Below are 22,302 nucleotides of genomic sequence, written 5' to 3'. Positions count from 1 at the left end.
GAAAGCACTGAGTGAGCACATACAACACCTGGAGCTTGCATACCTTTCTGATGGCCTGTCTGCTTGGGAAAACCGTTTGGCGGCTTCTTATGAAGTTAAACATACGCTAATCATTCAGCTCTGGAATTCCACTTCTTGATGTTTATCTAAGAGAAATGAAAATATATTTTCAAAAAGAGCTTTGTCGTGGAATGTTCATAGCACCTTTGTTGTCAGTGGCTCCAAAGCAGAAACAGTCTAAATGTCCCTCAACATGCGAATAGATCAGCAAACCGTAGTACATTTATGCAATGAATTGATAAGCAGTAAAGCAGAATGTACTGCTGTTGATACAACATGAACAAATACGAAAGACTTGCTGAGCAAAAGGAGTCCGATACCGGAGAGTACATGATGTATTTTCATTTACAGCGAACTTCTGGATCAGGCAGAGCTGTCGTATGACCGCAGATCAGCATCTGCCCAGGGCTGGCAGTGCAGTAGGAGTTGACTGGGACTGGGTGTGGGGGAAGGCTTTGGGACAAAAGAGATGTTTTAAATCTTGGTTGTGGTGGTGGTTACACAGGTGTATACATTTGTCAACAACTCATGAAACTTTATATTTTCATAAAGTTGATTTTTAAAAATATAGGGGAAGTGAAGGGAGCTAATCAGTAATAAACCAGAAATTTTAACTAGATTATCTCATTTAATCCTCACAGTTATTTATTCATTCACAAATATTCAGTAGGTACTTTTTGAGGTTCTACATACTGGCCAGGTACTGAGTTGTGAGCAAAAATTATCATGGTTTCCACCAACTCTAATGGGCAGTTTATTTGGAAGAAAGACTTGAATAAAAAGTGTCCCTCAGGGAAACACTAAAAAGAAAGTGCTATGAGAGCATATAATATATTTATCTGTAGCATATAATATATACTGTCACAATGTATGATATCCATTCTGTGGTGTATCTCGTATGAGGTACTTTCTGTGCCTTGGTTTCTTTGCAACTACTACCCATCTGATAAGGTTGTTTTAAACATATGAAATGAGTTAATATATATGAAGTGTTTTTATTGGTGCTAGGAGGTAGGAAGTGCCCAGTAAGTATTGGCTGTTATCTTGATGACATTTGACAGTTCTAATTGTCTAATGTTGCAGGGGTATACCTGTAATAACCCAGGGAACACTGGAGTAGGAAGAGGTTTGAGGGAAGACATGAATTTGACTAAAAACACTGGGTTTTAGATGTTTTTGAGACCTCCAAGTGGAGAGGTCTTGTAGTTAGTTGAGGAGGCTTGTTGGGTATGGCTCTGGATGCAGCAGAGGAGTCTGAGCTGGAGGTAAAAATTTGAGAGAGTTCAGCATCTAGCCTGGAATTGTCTTGTTATAGATAACATCCTCAAGAGAAAAATTGTATGCACATGTTTATACCCACATGTAACAGAGGGAGTCAGACCTAGGTCTGAGTCTTGAGGAATTCCAACATTTGATTAGGGTACCTTTTAATTTTCCCTTTTGTTAAACATATGATTCGTGTGTATTTATGCCTGACTTCCAATATGCAAGATGAAAAAAGGGAAATGATTAGGAATAAAAACAGAAGTCATTTGAAGCGTTCAGAGGAGATGGAAATGTCTAGGTTCTTGATGACAAGATAAACAGTGGACACCCAGGTTTGATTGTTTCAGTGCAGCTGAGAGAAAAGGGGAAATGTGTTTAATAATACAATTTCATTTAAGATACATGTATATTCATCTGCAAAGATAAATTTTATTTGGAGCTGAGCTTGAAGTTTTTTAAATTTCAAGGAAAAAAAAATTTTTTTAAGTAGGCTCTGTTCCCAGTGTGGGGCTTGAACTCAATGACCCCAAGATCAAGAGTCACATACTCTCCCAACTGAGCCAGCCAGGCGCCCCTCAAGGAGAAATCTTTTTATGTGACTTGTGTCCACAGGGTAACAGTGGACATTGTTCAAAAACAGAACAAAAGGAATTTTGCATAAGACTTACTGATGCTGTTCTCAAGGGCAATTCTTAGGTTCATCATTTTGTTGATTCCTTCCAACAGTTGTGTGAAGAGATTTGTAGTATTCCACAGATGAGGAAACTAGTGAGGGAATAGAGTCAGGAGTTTATTAATGGGACTGTAAAGTTTGTGCTCTTTTTCTCTTTTTAAATTTAATTAAATTTAAATTCTATCTCCATATCTCTTGAAACTATTTTTTTTTTTTTTTTTTTTTGCTTTTCTGTTTGGAGGTATCATTGTTCCTTCTAGGAGCTAGGATAGTTGGGGTGCTGGGCGTTGCTGTTTCAGACATCAACATCATTCTGATGATCCTAGATGAAAAGAAAAGGGAAGGGAAGCTCAATTTATTTAGAATTCCTTGGGCCTATCGGTTGCTTGGAGCCCAGAAGGAAGCAGGACAAAAGGGTTTAAGGTTACGCATGGATTTCTTCAAATAGCGGAGCTCATGTGGGTCTGAGTGCGGAACATTTTCTTCTACTATGACACAATAGAGAGTACATAGCCTTTTACAGTCAAACTCCGTGGTATTTGAACCCCACTTGCCACTCATGTGGCCTTGGTAAATGAGAACCTCTCCCAAGTATTACTACCTAGCTCATAGGGCTGTCATGAGAATTAAATGAGATAGCATATGCGATGTGTATAACATAATACCAAACATAGAGAATACCTTTTCCTCCTCATGTCCAAACAATTAGGCCCTAGAGAGGGTTCCAGTTAAAAATGGAATTAGAGTACTTTCTATAAGTTTCCTAGACATTTCCTTTTTCTTTTCTTTCTTTCTTTTTTTTTTTTTAAACCAATCTCAAACTTATGATTTCTGGTGGCTAAGTGTGGAGCTCAAACTTATGACTTGGAGATCAAGAGTTACATGCTCCTACTGAGCCAGCAGGTACCTCTTTCCTAGACATTTCCAGACTCTACTTTTGCTTAGAATCATCGTGACATTATTTTATTTGGTCCTGATAATAGCTCAGTGAAATAGGATAGGGCAGTTATTTATAGATGAAAAATGGGGTTCTTTTTCTTGTTTTTGAAATACTTTGGAAACCTGTTGGATAAAAAAGATTTTCTAGAACTCTAAATGGTATGATAGTGACATCTACTGTAATAGCTCATATTATTACCATCTTTGAAGAAGCTGCACTTTGGATAATTTTAAAATATCAGAAAGAACTTATTGATTTAATCACCTGCCATTTTGGAAGGTAGAGGAGGTATAAAATGTCATCAGATACACTTTAACAAAACTGCTTGTATAAATAATTATAATAAAACCTCAGATTTCCAAAAACTACCATCATGTAGAAGATCTGGATTAGTGAAAGAGGTTTAAAGATGTTATGGAATTCTCTGATCAACTTAGAATTTTAAAGTTTAAGGTAGTGCTATGACTGGTGTTTGGGCTAAAAAAACTAGATTTGATAAGTGCAAGAATATTAGATGGAGGAGATCAGAGAAGGGGAAAAGCCAGAGCCAAAGTTGCCAAAGGCAAATGAAAAGATAGCAAGGTTTGGAGCAGCTTAGGTGAGGTGACTCGGGTTAGGGGAAGACAGGAAAGCAGGAGATAGAACCACAACATCTCATCAGGAATTTATTTATTTATTTTTTTTTTAATTTTTTTTTTTCCACGTTTATTTATTTTTGGGACAGAGAGAGACAGAGCATGAACGGGGGAGGGGCAGAGAGAGAGGGAGACACAGAATCGGAAACAGGCTCCAGGCTCTGAGCCATCAGCCCAGAGCCCGACGCGGGGCTCGAACTCACGGACCGTGAGATCGTGACCTGGCTGAAGTCGGACGCTTAACCGACTGCGCCACCCAGGCGCCCCTCTCATCAGGAATTTAAAGAGCAACTTACTGAGATGGACTCTGGAGTTAATACAAGTGTAGCCCGAGCTCTTACCTTTACAATATTTTGCAGTTAGAGTTCCTGAATATGTTGACCCTAAAGTATTTCTTGACAAAAAATTCCAGGACATCAGGAAGGTTTTTGTTCAATATATTACTATACTTGGTCATAACACTGTATGAACAGACTAGAAAGCATCTTGACTAGTTTTAAAACCGAAAAGTTGTGCTTGGGGGATTAACATAGTAACAAGACTATTCTCTGTATATTCTGTTTGAGAGTCCATTAAAATTTATAAATGTGCTAAACATTGTTTTATTTTATTGTAATTACATTCCGTAACAGTTAAAAATACTTAATTTTGAAATATTTCAAGTATGCAGAAAAGTTCAAATACTTTAGATTAACAGACATCCGTGTACCTACTACCCAGATTTAACAGTTATTAACATTGTACCATATTTTCCCTAGATATCTTTTATTTTATTTTTTAAAATATTTATTTGTTTTGAGAGAGAGCACCAGCAGGGGAGGGGCAGAGAGAGAGAGAGAATCCCAAGGAGGCTCCATGCGTGGAGCCGGACATGGACCTCGATCCCACGACCCTGTGATCATGGCCTGAGCTGAAATCAAGTCGGTCACCCAACCGACTGAGCCACCCAGGTGCTCCACCCCATTTTTATTTTTATTTTTTTTGTTTTTTTAATACGTCTTTTTTGAGAGAGAGACAGAATGTGAGTGGGCAGGGGACAGAGAGAGAGGGAGACACAGAATCCTAAGCCAGCTCCAGGCTCTGAGCTGACAGCACAGAGTCCAATGTGGGGCTCAAACTCGCGAACCACGAGATCATGACCTGAGCTGCAGTCGGATGCTTAACTGACCAGGCCACGCAGGTGCCCCTAAAACATTTAAAACAGTACCTGGTATGTAGTAGATCTGTATAAACAGAAATTGGAAAAAGATAACAAAGTATATAGAATGGCATCTGTGTTCACTTTCAATTGTGTAATGATTGCCTAGGATTACCTTAATTACAATTCTAAAAATAGGATGAGTGAAATTATGAAGTTAATAAAAGTCCATTATGATTATTATACTTTATATTTTAAAGTAAATTTAAATTTACAAAGTCGTCTCACATTCGTTACATGATTTTGTTATCAGGACAGCTTTGTAAGGTAGTTCTTTTCTATTCGGGAGAGTGTAAACAGTGACTGGTAGTAGAAGGTTTATGGTGGTCCTGATGAAGACATATTCAAGTAGAAATAATGGTGCGGTAATATTTTCATTTTTAGGAGCTTGTGTGCTTTACCTAAACTTAGATTCTGAATATATTTGGCTCTGGACTTTTATTTTTCCATGTGGGAGGGAAGGAGAGAGATTGTGTAAGAGGGTTGGTTGTGTCTTAATGGAACTGCCTGGAGAGGGAGGTCCACAGCCTCTCACTTAGATCCAATGGTACCACCCCCAGCCCCCGCCCTGTTATATTTTTAAGTGTAAGGCCAATTGGTAAGATTGTTTTGCAAATTCGTAAAGTTTGATGGCAGCTAACTATATGCCAGGGATGTGAGGAGATTCCCTTAGGTTGAATATGGGTTAAAATTAATAACTAATTTGGCTAACTTTGTAGGATTTGCTAAGCCAGATGTGACAAATTTATTTGGTGGCTTCTGTTCGAGTGCATTGATTCAGTTCCTTCTCAAAGGTAAAAGTTATGCATGTTTTAAAATTTCCTATTTTGGTTTTTTGTTTTAAGAGTTTAAGATTAGCCTGTAAATTTGTGATTCTTCTACTGCTTTTGTGGAATGAAACGTTTGGTGGCTGGTATTTTCCGTAGCTGCACCTCTTTGAATAATTCCCATTTTAGAATGTCTTGTAGTTAAAAAAAAAAATTAGATACTAAATGTGTTAGGTTTTTATCATCTTTTTTCCCCCTAGTGTCATAAATAAATCCCCTTTTACCATTTATGTGGATTTACTTCAGGTAGGTACATTTGACTCTGCTTGGGATCAGCTGCCAATGCTGGATTCGTTTTGAAAAAGGTTAATATTTATCACTTATCCTGTGACTCTGAAATACTTTAGAAACAAATGGTATTGAAGGTATTTTTTGTTTGTTTCGTTTTACCTTTCAGAGTCCCTTTTGATTTGGAAAGAAACACTTGGTAACAAATATGACTGAGTTCTGGCTTATATCTGCTCCCGGGGAGAAAACATGTCAGCAAACATGGGAGAAATTGCATGCAGCAACTACAAAGAACAATAATCTTGCTATTACTTCAAAATTTAACATTCCTGACTTAAAGGTAAAATGGCATGGTGCAAAGTAGTGTATGAGTTCATTGTGAAGAGAACAGTTGTCTTTGCTTACATTTTGGTAGAAATTAGAGATCTGGGTTCCTTCAAAAAAAAAAAACTCATTTCTAGCCATTGGCATAATTGAGAACTTATCTTGTTCTTTCTAATCTTCAGATTTTGTTTTTTAATTTGATTTTCTCTTGGTCTTTAAAATTTTTTTAATGTTTATTTACTTTTGAGAGAGAGAAGAGACAGAGGAGTGAACGGGGGAGGGGCAGAGAGTGAGGGAGACACAGAATCTGAAGCAGGTTCCAGGCTCTGAGCTATCAGCGCAGAGCCCAAAACGGGGCTTGAACTCACTGACCGGGAGGTCATGACCTGAGCCGAAGTTGGACACTTAACTGACTGAGCCACCCGGGAGCCCCTCTAATCTTCACATTTTAAATAATGAGGAACTTGAGATTTTAGAAGTAAACTACCAAAGTGAATAATATTTTTCTAAACTTTTGTGCTTTTCTAAATTGTAATTTGAATTGTAATGAGAAATGTTATGAAAATATTTGATATATTATATTCACATATATCTTCAGAAGTGAAAAATCTTAGTAATATACTTCAATATCACAGCAAACCCAGTTTTTTGTTATTAAATTCATGCAAGTTTCAGTAATGTTGCGAACGTTTTACCATTAGACCTCTTTAATCATACTTTGCAGGTCTACCTTAGTTATTTAATGTGGTTAATTTATTTAATATTTATTGAAGGTCTGTAACCTAGCAGCCTCAAAGGGAAGCAGGTTATCAGTAATTTTACAGAATGGAAAAATCACAGTATTTTTATTTTGCTGGGTAACTTAGCAGGTAGTTATATAGAGCAATCATTTAAGAAATAACTTAAAATTACCGGTTCTTCGTATTTTGGGAGTTACGAATTCCTTTGAGACACTGATAGTCATGGACCCCTCCCTATTTAAGAGCTGCTGCTGTAAACCATGACTTCAAATGGTCCACCCATCACTGGGCAGTGGAAGCAGACGCATAGGCCTGCCATGGCAGAATCTTCACCTCTTAAATGCTGGCTGTACCCATGAATTAGAGGATTATCCCGTGCATATAAATACCTTTGAGATGTCTGGCAAACTTTTTTAACCACACTTGCACATCATGGAATAAAATACGGAGAACTTAGGATTTATGGGCCCTTCAAATCAAGGTGTTGTATCACCTTGTTAAAAAAAAAAATGGCAGGGGATGAAACCTAAGTAGTAAAATGCTGTATTTCCCTTCTAGGTTGGCACACTGGATGTCTTGGTTGGTTTGTCGGATGAACTGGCTAAACTGGATGCATTTGTAGAAGGGTAATGTATTTATATGCATTGACTAGAGCAAAATGAGTCACTGTTCTCAGGCTACCTGGACATTGGGTTTATTATCACATGTATAGTCTACTTATTGGAATGGTTTTAGAAGATGCTGACTCTTGGGCGCCTGGGTGGCTCAGTCAGTTAAGCGTCTGACTCTTGATTTCAGCTCAGGTCATCATCTCACGGTTCGTGAGGTTGAACCCCACCTGGAGCTCTGCGCTGACAGCGTGGAGCCTGCTTGGGATTCTCTCTCCCTCTCTCTCTGACTCTCCCCTGCTAGTGCTCTCTTTCTCTCAAAATAAATAAAAATAAATAATTTAATTTGATGCTAATAAGTAATTTATTTAAATAAATAAAATAATAAAAGAAAATGACTCTTTGTTTTCTTTTTAAATCACCTTTATGAAAGTACATTTTATATACAATAAAATATACCTGTTTGAAGTATGAAAATGGTGACTATCTTTAATATTTTTATTGAGATATAACTTACATACTATGCGATTCATCTGTTTAAAGTGTACAACGTGTACCCTTTAAGTGTACAGTGATTTCTAGAATAGTCGTAGAGTTGTGCAGCCATTGCCACAGTCAGTCACAGTACATCTTCATCACTCTCCCACTACCACCATCACAAACATCCTATTCCTTGCCTCCCCCTTATCCCCTGACCGCTCTCTGGCGCTACAGATTTGCTTATTCTGGACATTTCGTGTAAATGAAATCCTCTAATATGTGATCTCTTGTGACTGGCTTCTCTTCCTTGGCATAATGTTTCACGATTCATCCATGTTGCAGCGTGTATTGATATTTCATTTCTTTTTGTTACCAAATAATACTCCATTGTATAGATGTACCATATTTTATTAATCCATTTATCAGATGGTGGACATTTAGGCTATTTCTACTTTTTGAGAATACTGGTATGGATATTTGTGTACAAGTTTTTGTATACTCCTATGTTTTCATTTCTCTTGGATGTGTACCTAGGAGTGGGGTTACTGGGTCATATGGTAGTTCTATTTTTAACATTTTGAGGAACTGCCAGACTGTTTTCCAAAGTGGTTACACCGTTTTACAGACCCACCAGTGCAGACTATGGAGGTTCTCATTGCTTCACATTTTTGACAAACTTGTTACTATTCATCTGTTTGATTATAGTCTTTCTAGTGAGTATGAAATAGTGTTTCATTGCATTTTCCTTTTTGTAAAAAATTTTTTAACGTTTATTTTATTTTTGAGAGACAGAGCATGAGTTGAGGGAGGGACAAAGAGAGAGGGAGACAGAGAATCTGAAACAGGCTCCAGGCTCAGCACAGAGCCGGACGCGGGGCTGAAACTCACGAACCATGAGATCATGACCTGACCTGAAGTTGGACGCTTAACCAACTGCGCCACCCAGAGACCCCTTTCTCTGCATTTTCAATTTGCATTTACCTAATGATTAATGATGTGTTGAGCATTTTTTCATGCATTTTCTGGCCATTTCTGTTTCTTTGAGAAATGTCTATTTGGATTCTTTGCCCATTTCTAAATTGGCTTATTAGCCTTTTTATTATCGAATTCTAAGAGTTCTTTATATATTCTAGATACAAGTCCCTTATCATAATGTGACTTGCACATATTTTCTTTCATTCTGTGGATTGTCTTCACTTTCTTGATAGTGTCCTTTGAAGCACACGCAAAAAGTTTTTTTTGAAGATTTTATTTTTAAATAATCTCTATATCCAATGTGGGGCTCAAACTCACAACCCTGAGATTAAGAGTCACACGCCTTACCAACTGAGTCAGCCAGGCACCTCTGAAGCACACACACACACAAAAATTTTTTTTAAGTATAATCTCCGTCTTTTTTTTTTAACAGAGAACAGTTTTTCTTCAGTCCTTAAGGACTTAGCTCTTTACGTGGGCTTTGATGGAGGTTGTGGGGCAGCAGCAGCAGATCTAAATCGGGGTGATGGTGTTCGGTCCTTCCGTGCTTCGTGAGAGCGATTCCTGACTACCTTGTGAATGGCACAACTCACACAGTAATGTAGTTTCACATACAGCTTGGGAAGCACCTAGGCGTCGACACTCGCTTCGGAAATGTCCTTGACTGCAGCAGCCTCTACTATATTCTGAATAATGAACTTCTTTTTTTTTTTTTTAAATGTTTGTTTATGTTTGAGAGAGAGACACACAGAGCAGAAGCTAGGAGAGGCAGAGAGAGAGGGAGACACAGAATCCAAAGCAGGATCCAGGCTCTGAGCTGTTGGGACAGAGCCTACCCAACACGGGGCTGGAAGTCACAAACCGTGAGATCGTGACCCGAGCTGAAGTCAGACGCCCAACTGACTGAGCCACCCAGGTGCCCCAGAATAACGAACTTCTTAATGGCCTTGTTCTTGGGCATGGTACGGGCACAGTTAGTGCAGAGAATAGGCTGCATGGGGCCGCGGCCCTTTTTGGCATGACCATTATTCCTTCTTTCTTGGTCATCTTGGAAACCTGAGAGAGTGAAGCACAAAATTTTTCATTTTAATGTCCAGTGTATCTATTTTTCATTGCTTGTGTTTTGTTTGTCTAAGAAACCATTGCCTAATTCAAGGTGACACAATTTTATAGCTGTATTTTCTTGTAAGAGTTTTATAGTTTTAGCTTTTACATTTAGGTCTTACATCCATTTTGAGTTAAGTTTTGTATATGATGTGAGGTAGGAGTCCCCACTTCAGGGGTTTTTTTGCATGTGGATATCCAGTTGTCCTAACACCATTTGTTGAAAAGACTATTTTTTTTTTTTTTCCATTGAATTGTCCTGGCACCTTTGCTGAAAATCAATTCAACGTAAATGTGAGGGTTTATTTCTGGAGTCTCAGTTTTATTTTATATTTCTTTCTATTCCTTATTTCTGTCTTTATGCCACTACCATATTGTCTTGATTGTTGTAGCTTTGTAGTAAGTTTTGAAATCAGAAAGTGTGAATTCTCTGTGTTTTTCTAAATTTTCAAGGTTGTCTTGGCTATTCTGATTCTTTGCATTTTTATATGAATTTTAGGATCATGTCAAATTTCTGCAAAGAAGTCAGCTGGAATTTTGAGAGGGATTGTGTTGAATCTGTAGGTCAATTTGGGGATTGTTGCCATCCTACCAATATTAAGTCTTTAATCCGTGAGCGTAGGTTTTTCTAAACTCCACTTTCAGTTACTTCTGAAATTTACTTTGTGTTTTAGCCGAAGATGGGTTTGGGTCCTTGATAACTTTTTGCATTTTGATTAATTGGCAGAATCAGTTATAATCCCTTTGACTCTTGGAATACAGAGCTTTTAAATAGGTAGGGTTTAGGTGAATAGGTACAATTTTGTAAAATACAGAATTTTGGAGAATCTTAGAAATGTGTATTTGATTGAAGCTTTAAGGGAACTTGAAGTCTGTGTAGAAGGATTTCCCATGTGTGCTATTAGGCTTTTCTGAATTGATAGAACCACCATAATGCAATGTTTCTGGTAATAGAGGCAAATATTGCCTCTCTATATTGATTTAACATACCAGCATATAGTAAGTAAATAGACCAGAAGATATACTGATGGTCTTTAACACTGGAGGCAAAGAGGCCAATTAGGAGACAGGTTTAAAGTAGATTAGGCAAGAGATATTACAAGCTTCAACTGAGGCAAGACACTTGGCATAAGAATTAGTAAAAGGATGAAAGAAAAAGTAACAGTACTTTACGGTTACTAATTTCATGTATTCATGGTAGGGCAAATGTGAAAGTAATTATTGATGATATTCTCAGCGGACTGATTGATAGTATGAATCATCTCTTGGTTTCTGGATTACACATTTTTAGTTGAGGAAAACTCTTTGTAGTTGCCATTCCTGAGATGATGGTCTTCCCTACAGTCCCATCCCCACATTACAGTTTCAGGTGGTGACAACCAAAGAAATCTGAAGAAGGGAAGTCCCTGAGAATGTAATTATCAACACTTACTTGGATTCTTGTTAATCACCTGGGTGGCTCTATAGGTCTTTCTTTAAATTGTCATTGGGATGTCCTGCATATAGTTTAAGGTTTGTTCACATTTTTTAGGGGAGGAATCTGGAAAGTATTTAGGGTAAATGCAGTCTGTTTGGTCATGGAATTAAAAGTTGCCTGTGCATTTTGTCTCCTCTTCTGCACTGTTATGCAACTTGTCTTCGTCAGTTTTCCTGAAACCTTTGAAGAATTTAAAAATCTGTGGTTGTTAGGCCTTGGTAGAATTGACAGATGTTAGCTTTTTAAGTCTGAACATTGTGATAATGTGGAGTAAATTACAGTTTTTACTTACCAAGTAATTTAATGATAAGAGCAGCTTTTAAGGTTACCATGTGTATTCGGACATAGATAACTTTTGTGGAGTTGCACAGGGAGATTGTGAAGTTCTCAATTACACATTAAGTGTATAAACCTGACACCAGGCCGTTCTATACTCTTGAACTATTTCTGTGGCAAACATATGACCATTTTTACATATTCATAGCAAATGGTTCTGTTTACAAGATGCTTGGGAAATTATATGGGAATAATGGTTTGTCGCCTTTGAAGGGATAAGTGAATTTTGGAGACATAGCCAAATGTGTATACAAATCTGAGTTGAAGACTTAACAGCTTTATCATTTTTTCTGCAGTTCTGCTTGATTAGGTTTGAGGTCATTCAGCATAGGATTTTTTCTGGGCTTTATTGGTTCATATTGCATGGCGTTTCTTAATTTGTCTACCGGTTACTCTCCCTGCCATTGAGCATATGGTCCTCAGATGAATTGTCAAAAACCCTGTTTGGACCGTGTTATACTGTACTTCTCTGTAAAGTCTGCCCCAGAGGCTGTCTATCTGCAGTCTGGCTCTGGGCCACCTTCCTCGCCCCCCCTCCCCCTCTCAGCACGCTGGGCAGCCTGGATTCCTCATAATACTGTGAAGGCCCATTGGCTTTTCTGCCTCTCCTGATCCTGACTCGGAGGATGCCCTGTAGAAAGAGTATACTTTCTTCCCATCGTAATCATCCTTTCAAAACCATTCCTATCCTTTATTGCCCTGCTCATGAGTCATTGTGCTTTTTTTTTTTTCTTTCTAAAGTTTATTTATTTTGAGAGAGAGCACACAAGCTGGGGAGGGGCAGAGAGAGAGAACCCCAAGCAGGCTCCACGTTATCGGCACAGAGCTCCATGCAGGGCTCAAACCCATGAGCCGTGAGATCATGACCTGAGCCGAAATCGAGAGTTGGACACTTAACTGACCAAGCCACCCTGATGCCCCAGAGTCATTATGACTTTTTGATTCCAGTATCTGAAAGTGATCCCTTTTTCTTTTATGCTTCTCTTCTCTGTAACCTGGTAATCTCAGTTGGCACTTAACCACACATTGCTTTGTATTTAGTCATTTGTATGTTTTGGTATCTTTTCAACTCGATATTTTGTCTTGTATACTTTTGTATCCCACCCCCCAGGGCCTAGAGGCAGACATGGAACCAGAGAAAGAACACCAAAGTCCAGACACTGTGTTTCTAGTCTCAGCTCTGCCATTAGCTGCTTTTGTGATTTTGTGACTTTTGTGACGAAGTCATTTATTCTCTTTATACTTTGGTGTCTTTACTTATATAAAATGAAGGGATTGATAAGGTGATGTATAGGTGCCTCAGTAGTTAACGACACCATAGTTTAGCATTGTTCCTAATAGTTAATAGTAGTTAAATAGTTAAATAATAGTTAAGAAATAGTTAAATAGTTAAAAGTCTACGGTTACTCAGTTCAGCTTTGCATGTTACAAAACCTTGGTCCCTTCTATCCTTAAAACATTACTTAAGAAGTTATAACCCATTTGTTCTGTATTAAGTAGATACATGTAAAGGGATATATAGTCCAATTCATGTGTGTATGTAGTGTGTTCATTGTAAAGCATGGAATTTAGGTCTTTTTCCTGGAAACGATTATTGATTTTTTTTTTCCCCTCCCAAGGGTGGTTAAGAAAGTGGCTCAATATATGGCTGATGTATTGGAAGATAGTAAAGATAAAGTTCAGGAGAATCTGTTGGCCAATGGAGGTAAGCTAATGTTTCAAGATTTGATACTGACTTGTATAAGTGAATGACTTAGCTATAAAAACAAAAAAAGAATGTAAAAAAATCTGTAGATAAGGATATTAAATATAATAGAAAGCCACTAAAGATATAATTGTTATTACTGAATTTGGTGATATTCTAGTTACATCTTGTCCCCCTTAACATTTTGTGTAAGACAGTCTTACATACATAGTAGATAATATAGCTTATGACATAGATGTCACGTCCTTCTAAAAGCAGTATTATAAAGATTTACCTGAGTTATTTCCTGGAGCCAGTTGTTAACTCACATTCACAGTGTTTCTAGGTTATGTGTCTCAGCATTTTTCCAGCTGAATACTTGTCTTCTCTAGCTTTTATATTTAATAGCATCCAACTTCTAAAGCCTTGGAATAAAAATTTTTAATTTTAGTGCAGGGGAAATGCCTTTCCCCTCAAATTTGAATATGGCATTTCTTTACCTTAGTGCCATGGAGTAGTCTGCTACTGACCTCTCTGTAGCTGGAAGCTAATAGTTTGCTTGGTATAATAATGACTTTGTAAAGATAGTTTGACCTCACTGTTGTCATTTGCACTTGTATTTGGTGTTCTTTATGAAATGACACTTTATTTTAATTTAGGCTCATCTTTAGTGATATGTCATTATAATAAGAAGTAACCCTTTTCTTTCATTCTGTTCTGTATTCCTACTGTGATGAGTGTCACTGTTGTGATTTTGTTATATTAACATTTGTTGAGTAGAGAGTCCTGGAGTATCATGGGATGTTGAGCCATGATTCAGCAAAAGACCTCAAGGGAAAGTGAAATAGAGAAGTTTATTACTCACGGGTCCTGTGGGAGGGGGCACCATATGGGGAGATCAAGGTGCAGGCAGAGAGTGGCAGGACCTGGGGCACATGCCTTTATTAGGGTCTGCGGGTGGAGTGCTTTGGGGTTCCCAGGCTAAGTTGGGATTGTTCAGTTCAAACCAAAAAGAGTGGGGCTTTGGCAAACTTTGAGGGGGTCTTGTCTTAGGGAGAAGGCCCTGGGCAGTGGGGGAGAGTGTTTTATCAGTGGGAGTCTATCAGGAACTCACATTTCTTGTCACTCTGCAGGCTCTTACCTAGAACTGCTCCCAAGGAAAAGGCTTCTGTAATTTCTAGTTCCCTGTGGGCCACTTGGCCACACAAAATGGATGCCGAGGCAGCAGTATGGAGTAGTTTGACTAAGAGTTAACTGTATTTAAAAAAATTTGTTTTAAATGTTTATCTATTTTGAGAGAGAGAAAGAGAGCAAGCAGGGGAGAGGCAGAGAGAGAGGGGGAGAGAGAATCCCGAGCAGGCCCTTTATTGTCAGCGCAGAGCCTGACGCAAGGCTCCGTCTCACGAACCGTGAGATTATGACCTGAGCTGAAACCAAGAGTTGGATGCCTAACCCACTGAGCCACCCAGGTGCCCCTGATGCACCAGTTTTTAAATGTCTTCACTCATGAATGGTGTTTTCTTCTCTGCTTTGACCACTGGCTAACTCCGCTCCAGTTTTTCAATCTTCTAGCAGATGGAGGCACTCGTATCTTGTTACATGGCAGTTTTATCTCTACCTTTTTTCGGTCCTTGCTTTTCGTTTGCTTTCCCATTTGTCCAAGACTGCCTCACCTTTTAATTTTATCATAATTGTAATATACATTTTTATACCCCAAATCCTTTGTGGAACACAATAGGAAGTAGATTTCGAAATGTTATTAAGAAAGGACATGCTATATTGTGATGATCACTGAAGAATTGCCATCAGATGTAACTGATGTACCAGTTTTGAAATCTTTATTCACAAATCAGTGTAGTATGGTGAGTTTGAATGCCATATGTAGGATAAAACAGATTATGAAAAGTATCATACTTACATTGAAACTATTATATTACTGAATCATCTGATATTCTACTTCCTGCAATAACTTAATGGACCCAACTCTACCCTTTGAATGGACCAATTTTATGATTTTCCTAGAAAGTTTTGAGTTGAGGATACTTTCTTGCTGTTTCTTTCCATGATCCAAGGCTTCAAACAAAATCCTTGGAAACAAGCAATTAGAACCCAGTCTCTCCAGGATCAAGGAGAGATAGGAGTGAGGAAAAGGACACCTTATCGCTTTTTAAAGGCCCTCAATTGCTATGCTTTGCAGGATATGGGGAAGTGGGGTGCATACTGGAGGAGGAAAGAATCAGTCCCAACAAGCATATTGAACATTTCTGGACTGTCAATATTAAGAATGAATTTCTAAAACACAAGTTCATAAACAGAAGCTTTCCAGCTAGCTGTTAACTGAAATGCATATGCAATATAGTCAAGGAAGTACCGTGCTTACAAAACCACAGACATCTTATTTATCTCTGATTTTAAAATAATTCATTCCAGGGGCGCCTGGGTGGCGCAGTCGGTTAAGCGTCCGACTTCAGCCAGGTCACGATCTCGCGGTCCGTGAGTTCGAGCCCCGCGTCAGGCTCTGGGCTGATGGCTCAGAGCCTGGAGCCTGTTTCCGATTCTGTGTCTCCCTCTCTCTCTGCCCCTCCCCCGTTCATGCTCTGTCTCTCTCTGTCCCAAAAATAAATAAACGTTGAAAAAAAAAATTAAAAAAAAAAATAATTCATTCCCTTATTGGGTGAGCAATGAAGAAAGTGGTGTGACTGCAATACCAGCTGGTGCTAAGGATTTCAGTGCTTCCAGAAGATGCAGGCTAGAGAACTTCATTAGGCACCGGAGGGGCTCTTTTCTCTCAGTCAAGATGCCCCCATGGAAGTCACTTTTGAATTTTGTTTCAAGCTTATATTGTGCAAATTCTAGTCTTGGTGGAGGATAGTCTCCAAAAGTTTCTTGAGTCACTCTCCGGACTCTCTCTTTTTCGATTCTGTTTTCATGAATGGTCCTTGAATCCGTGTGTATGTCCGGCTCAAGGATTTCTTGTAGAGGTTTGGTGGAGTTGTGAGTTTCAAAGGTCTGACTATACTGTTTGAAAACAATAGCCTTCAGAGAGTCCAGATACTGGCTTCTGAGGTCCATTTTCACAATCTTATGGTGATTGCTAGCCACTGTCAGTGCCTGACCCAGAAGGGGTATATTGCTCTTCAGGTGGCAGAAGGAAGTGAAGGCGTAGGGAGTCTGGGAGTAATACAGCACACAGACAGGTTTGTACTGGTTTGACTTTCTATGCTGCGTTCCCCAGTCAATTCAGATCCGTACTGCATTCTCCTCAGCGTCTCTGAAGCTGACCCTCACATTTTTTAATGCTCTCCGAAGAATTTTCTCAAATGAACTTTTGAATTGTTCCGTATCAAGAAAGGTCAGCGTCTTCACCTGGTTCTTTACTCATTTGAAAAACATCCCAAACTTTCTGGTGCCGATGAAATTGAGTATAAATGATGTCTAAAAGGGCTGTGTCGTGGAGACTTGCACACTTATTCTCACAGAGCAGAACCAAGTCCTGAACGAGAGATTCCTTTCTCTGCCAGAAGTTTACGGTCTGCAGTTGATTTGCAGACAAAAAATCCCAGGCTTTGAGGATTTTCATCATTTCAGTCATTGGAATTTTCAAGATGGTCCTCATGATAAACGTGGCAACAGTTTCATCCATCTCTTTGGCAATTGGAACATGTGGCGGTTATGGAAAAGTCGCCCCACAAGCCTGGGATGTGGCTTTCTCAAGGTTCCTGCCACACTCAAGGGCCTGATGCCACACTGTGCGGGTCTCTTAACAGTCAGTTATCTCCAGCAGTGTTTCTTCTCGGCCAAGAGTTAACTGTATTTTTAATTTAGTGTTTCTCTAACCTCATTTCTTCTCCTTGCAAATAATAGATGCTGAATAAATACTTAGTAAAACAAAAATTTAGTGATTTATTCTTGCTCTTTGTTACAATAGTGATCCTGACCTAGTTGTTTACTATTTCTGTTAATTTGTGTTCGGGGCAGAAGGATAGAAGGTAGATATGTTAAGTTAGGATGCATTTACTGATCTTGTAGGTATTTGATGAACTAGGACATGCAGTCTAGTAGGTGGAATGGGGATTGACAGTCCACCTGGGTGGCCTTGCGTCTGCAGTTGCTTTTAGAAATAGCATCCATATTGACCCCTTAACATTAATGTAGGAAGAAATTGAGGAGACAAGGATATTTTGATGTAAATTGTTTTTGCCAGTTAGCCATTTGGTCTCCTTGACCTTGATCCCATTAGACTTGAGAAGTAAAGTCATCTTGATTACTGAACTTTCCAGGGTATAGTTGTTGAGTGTCTCTTTGGCTTTACATTTTTTATTCTTTTCATTTGAATGTGAAGGGGCCTGTGTTTTGAAGATTGTTGTATAGACTCCTAGAAACGGTTGTTACCTGGTTTTGACAGGTTTATTTTCAGTTTATTTGGGTAGGCTGGCAAAGAAAGAACATACTTGCATCAAATTCTACTTATTGAGGAGTAGTTTCTTAATCTTTGTGTCTGTTTCTCCTACATATGAGGTATATCATGGGTATGTGCATATTCCATTTATTAAGTCATCACGTTAGAAGGAGCATTTATAAATATAAAATTCTGAGTAAGAAGAGATCCAGTCAGATGACAAAGTAAAAATGTTGATTAATCCATTACTGAATATAGTTCCACATTTTAAAAATCTGGACTCTCCAGCAGTGATGACGTTTTTACTGATTTTCTCGATGCAAATTTCAGCATTAAAATTTATTACTGTGTAGCAAACTATGAACTCTCTATTGCTTCTCAGTAATTAATTTATTTCCCTATTTCAGTTGACTTGGTTACTTATATAACAAGGTTTCAGTGGGACATGGCTAAATACCCAATCAAGCAGTCCCTGAAAAATATTTCTGAAATAATTGCCAAGGTAAGATAAAAAATGACACAGGTAGGACACACTGATTCATAGTGGCTTTATTGATTTTATAAGTATTTAGCTGTGAAATACTGTTTAGGTTTTGAGAAAGCAACTAAATTATATGTGACTGATATAAATAGGAGGTACCATTACTACAACTTTACCAAAAAAGAAAGATGTTAAAAAGTGTTATAGTTTCCAGTGTACATTATCCAAGTTGTGTAGTTTACTTACTTAAGTGGTTAACTTAAATATTACATCAACAGTGTTTAAGTAAGGAAAAAAAAAACTTTAAAATCCTATAATTATTACTGCTACAAATTTTAAGGGTTAACTGAGATTATGTAGAACAGGAAATTGGAATCTATTAAAGATTTAGGAGTCATTCAGCTAGTGATAATGATTACTTTGGCATGTTTTCATACAGTACTGCTTCAGACATTAAACTTTACGGGTTTTCTGACACCTTCAGACGTTCAGTATTGACCCTCTACACAGAAAAATGCCTGTATTGATGTACACATGATTTTATGTACGGTTTCAATGAGTACACAGATCCTGAAGCTCATCCATGAACTCACCGAGTTAAGAGTTCCTTTTATATTATAGTCATTGAACTTGAGAGAAAATATAAAAGTCTTACCTGAAACTCCAAACAAGGCAGATAGACAAGGATCTATTAACTGTTTGTCAACATTCTGACCTGACTGAACTGAAAAGTGTAGTTTAAATTACTTGGACAGACTTTCCTTTTCCTAGCTTTCAGTGACTTTGAGTAAGTGCTGTATAGTTAAATATAAATGAGTAGATTATCAAGGATTTTAAAGCTGAGGTAATCATTATAATATAATGAAAATGAGTAGTTTGATAATATAAAGTGGTGCTCTGACTATGACTGAAGTCTCCTTATTTTGGTCCAGTTATCAAGGATTTAATCATCATTTTCTGATACTACTACAGATGAGGAAATAGGCTCAGAGAGGTGAATTGACTTACCGTATTGCCACACAACTGATAATGGTAGAGCTGAATTGAAACTCGTTCTTCAAATGTTAAATCTGCTGATTTGTATGTTCTTCCTACATTGTTAGTAGTTTTAGGACTCTTTTTGAAAAATCAGCTTCTGTAACATTTATAAATACATCTAACCACAATTTTAATTTAATTGAAAAAATACTCTATGTAAGAACAGTGGCATTATGAACAATAAAACTCTTATGTACCTTCATTACTTTTGGAAATTAATCCTTCAGCCTTGTGAATTTAAAGCTTTTTAATTAATAATCTCTATACCCGGTGGCTTAGATTCCATTTATGGTTTAAGATGTAGTATCATAACAGTAATTAAAATATATGTGGACTAAAACATTATCTTTAGTAGAAAAGATTCATATGGAAATTACCAGGGTTATTAAAAATGAAGGAAGTTATTTTTTTAATCATCTTTTAAATTGTGCTTTTACATCAAAAAGAATGAAATCTTGCCACTTGCAACAATGTGGATGGAGCTAGGATGTATTATGCTAAGCAAAATAGGTTAATCAAAGACCAAACCATATAATTTCAATCATGTGGAATTTAAGAAACAAAAGAGATGAACATAGGGGAAGGGGGAAAAAAGGAGAGGGAAACAAACCACAAGAGACTCTTGACAATAGAGAACAAACTGAGGGTTGATGGAGGGAGGTGGGTGGGAGATGGGCTAGACGGGTAATGGGTGTTAAGGAGGGCCCTTGTTGTGATCAGCACTGGGTGTTGTACGTAAGTGATGAATCACTCAATTCTATTCCTGAAACCAATATTGCACTATATACTAAAATTTAAATAAACATTAAAAAAAAAGTTGTCCTTTTAAAATAATAGTTGTTACATCAGCAACTAGTGGTATTTGTTTTTTAAAGTGTTCAGGTACAGCTACTTTATTTCTGTTAGAAAAATTTCGCTTATTTTTGTTTTTCATTTTTAAAGGGAGTGACTCAGATTGACAATGACCTGAAATCTAGAGCATCCGCATATAATAACTTGAAAGGGAATCTTCAGAATTTGGAACGGAAGAATGCGTAAGCATATGTGAATATTAAGAATTGGGCAAGTGCTGAATGAGCTATTGTTGGGGTTTAGTGAATTCCAGTTTATGCTATTTCTATAATTAAAATGGTGTTTTTTCACTTCACGGAGAAAAATTTATTAATTCAGACTAGTCAAAACAGATGAAGCTGATTTATTCTTGTTTTATAAAACTTGTGAGTTGGGTCCTAATTTGTCCCTTTATCCATTTGTGTTTTCACTGAAAGATTGCCTAAAATTGTTTCAAATCGAATCATAGTTTAATTGCATAGCAATCACCTGCTGCTTAAAAGAATTCTATCAAAGAATTCTATTTGAATTTTATCAAAGAATAATTCTATCAAAGAATGTAATTTGTCTGTTTATCTGTTTTCCAAGTTTAGCTTTTTTACATGTTAGATTTTCCAAAAATAGGACACGTTTGTTTTCTTGATCTCATTGTAGTATGACCACTGCAAGTGTAGCTTTAAATGTTTAACTATTCAAGTTACACATTCATATTCCAGAGGGAAAGTTGGTTGGATACTATCAGTGGTACAAACAGGGCAAGTCACTTTCATTATGAAATGTACTGGGAGACCAAATGAAGACTGATTTGATTATTGGGTTAACTAACCAAAATTGCCTAGGATCAGATGATACCTGGGGAGAGGGAGGAAGATCAGAGATTGTCCTTAGATGATGTAATTTTGTAATTATGATGAAATAGGTTTTAATTGGCATACAATGAATAACACTTGCCCAGTCAAGGTACTAGATATATGTAATCAGGAGAAGAGTTGAATTATAATAATTAAAGCAAACACAAGGGGAGATACTAGAGGCAAATATTGATAAATGGTAGCATTTCTTTGATAGTGAGGGTGGGAAATACTCAGCTAAATTTAGTCGTCTTACAAAGTAGAAACGTTACCTAAGACTAATCAGTCTCTTGAGGTGTACACATAGTAGATGTGAATGTAATTAGCCTGATACTTCTTATGTTATGGAGGCATGATCAGCCTGATTATTTTTTTTCTCTCCTCAGAGGAAGTTTGCTAACTAGAAGTTTAGCAGAAATTGTGAAGAAGGATGACTTTGTTCTTGATTCAGAGTATCTCGTCACATTACTGGTCGTGGTTCCCAAGTATGTCTTTTATTACTTTTGCTTGTTAAAATATAAAAAAAATGTTAGTGTCTGATACTGTAATTTGAAGTTTTCCATAGAACTCAATTGTAAAGGGAATATTATTACGTTGTCATTCATTCCATCAACTAACATGTACTCAGGTGGCACGTAAGTAGAATTTAGTTCATAATCTGATAATGGAGACATCAATTATAAATTGAGATTCCAAATCAAATTTAGCAGCTTAGTAGAGTTGGCTTATTTAAAAATTAAATAATGCTAAATTATTAGATTTTTTAAAAAATATAGATTTTAGATTTTTCGGAGTAGGAAGCTTTTGTTTTTCTGAAAAATCTTTTTTTTTTTTAAGTTTATTTATTTATTTTGAGAGAGAGAGAGGAGGAGAGGCAGAGATGGGGAGAGAAAGTATGGAGCTTGAAGAGCCCAACGTGGGGCTCAAACTCACAAATCTGTGAGATCATGACCTCAGCTGAAATCAAGAGTTGGACGCCTAACCAACTGAGCCAGCCAGGTGGCCCTTGTGAAAAATCTTTATGATTGGTTAGGATGAATTAAGCCCTTTAAGAAGCAAAGGATAGATTAGATCTGGGGTTGGCAAATTTTTTCTGTAAAGGGCCATATAGTTAACATTTTACACTTTGCAAGCCATAGGGTCTGTG

General features: G+C 37.5%; 1 protein-coding gene and 1 pseudogene across 1 annotated transcript in view; one reads left to right on the top strand and one right to left on the bottom strand.

Moving 5' to 3' along the window:
• The window catches only part of ATP6V1C1 (ATPase H+ transporting V1 subunit C1), a 47,259-nt gene that overhangs the window by 11,076 nt on the left and 13,881 nt on the right, over positions 1-22,302 (top strand). The window contains exons 2-7 of the mRNA XM_047088848.1: positions 5,997-6,167; positions 7,450-7,517; positions 13,491-13,576; positions 18,362-18,456; positions 20,416-20,507; positions 21,542-21,640. Of these exons, the coding sequence (XP_046944804.1) occupies positions 6,036-6,167; positions 7,450-7,517; positions 13,491-13,576; positions 18,362-18,456; positions 20,416-20,507; positions 21,542-21,640 (572 nt within the window). The 5' untranslated portion in view covers positions 5,997-6,035. The remainder of the gene's footprint in view (positions 1-5,996; positions 6,168-7,449; positions 7,518-13,490; positions 13,577-18,361; positions 18,457-20,415; positions 20,508-21,541; positions 21,641-22,302) is intronic.
• On the bottom strand, positions 16,223-17,198 carry LOC124518960 (centromere protein N-like; annotated as a pseudogene).

This window comes from Lynx rufus, unplaced genomic scaffold, assembly GCF_022079265.1.
Source record: "Lynx rufus isolate CCGP_SWC_20201006 ecotype Redwood Valley unplaced genomic scaffold, mLynRuf1.p SCAF_26, whole genome shotgun sequence".
Classification (NCBI taxonomy): domain Eukaryota; kingdom Metazoa; phylum Chordata; class Mammalia; order Carnivora; family Felidae; genus Lynx; species Lynx rufus.
This window is presented reverse-complemented; position numbering and strand designations above follow the sequence as displayed.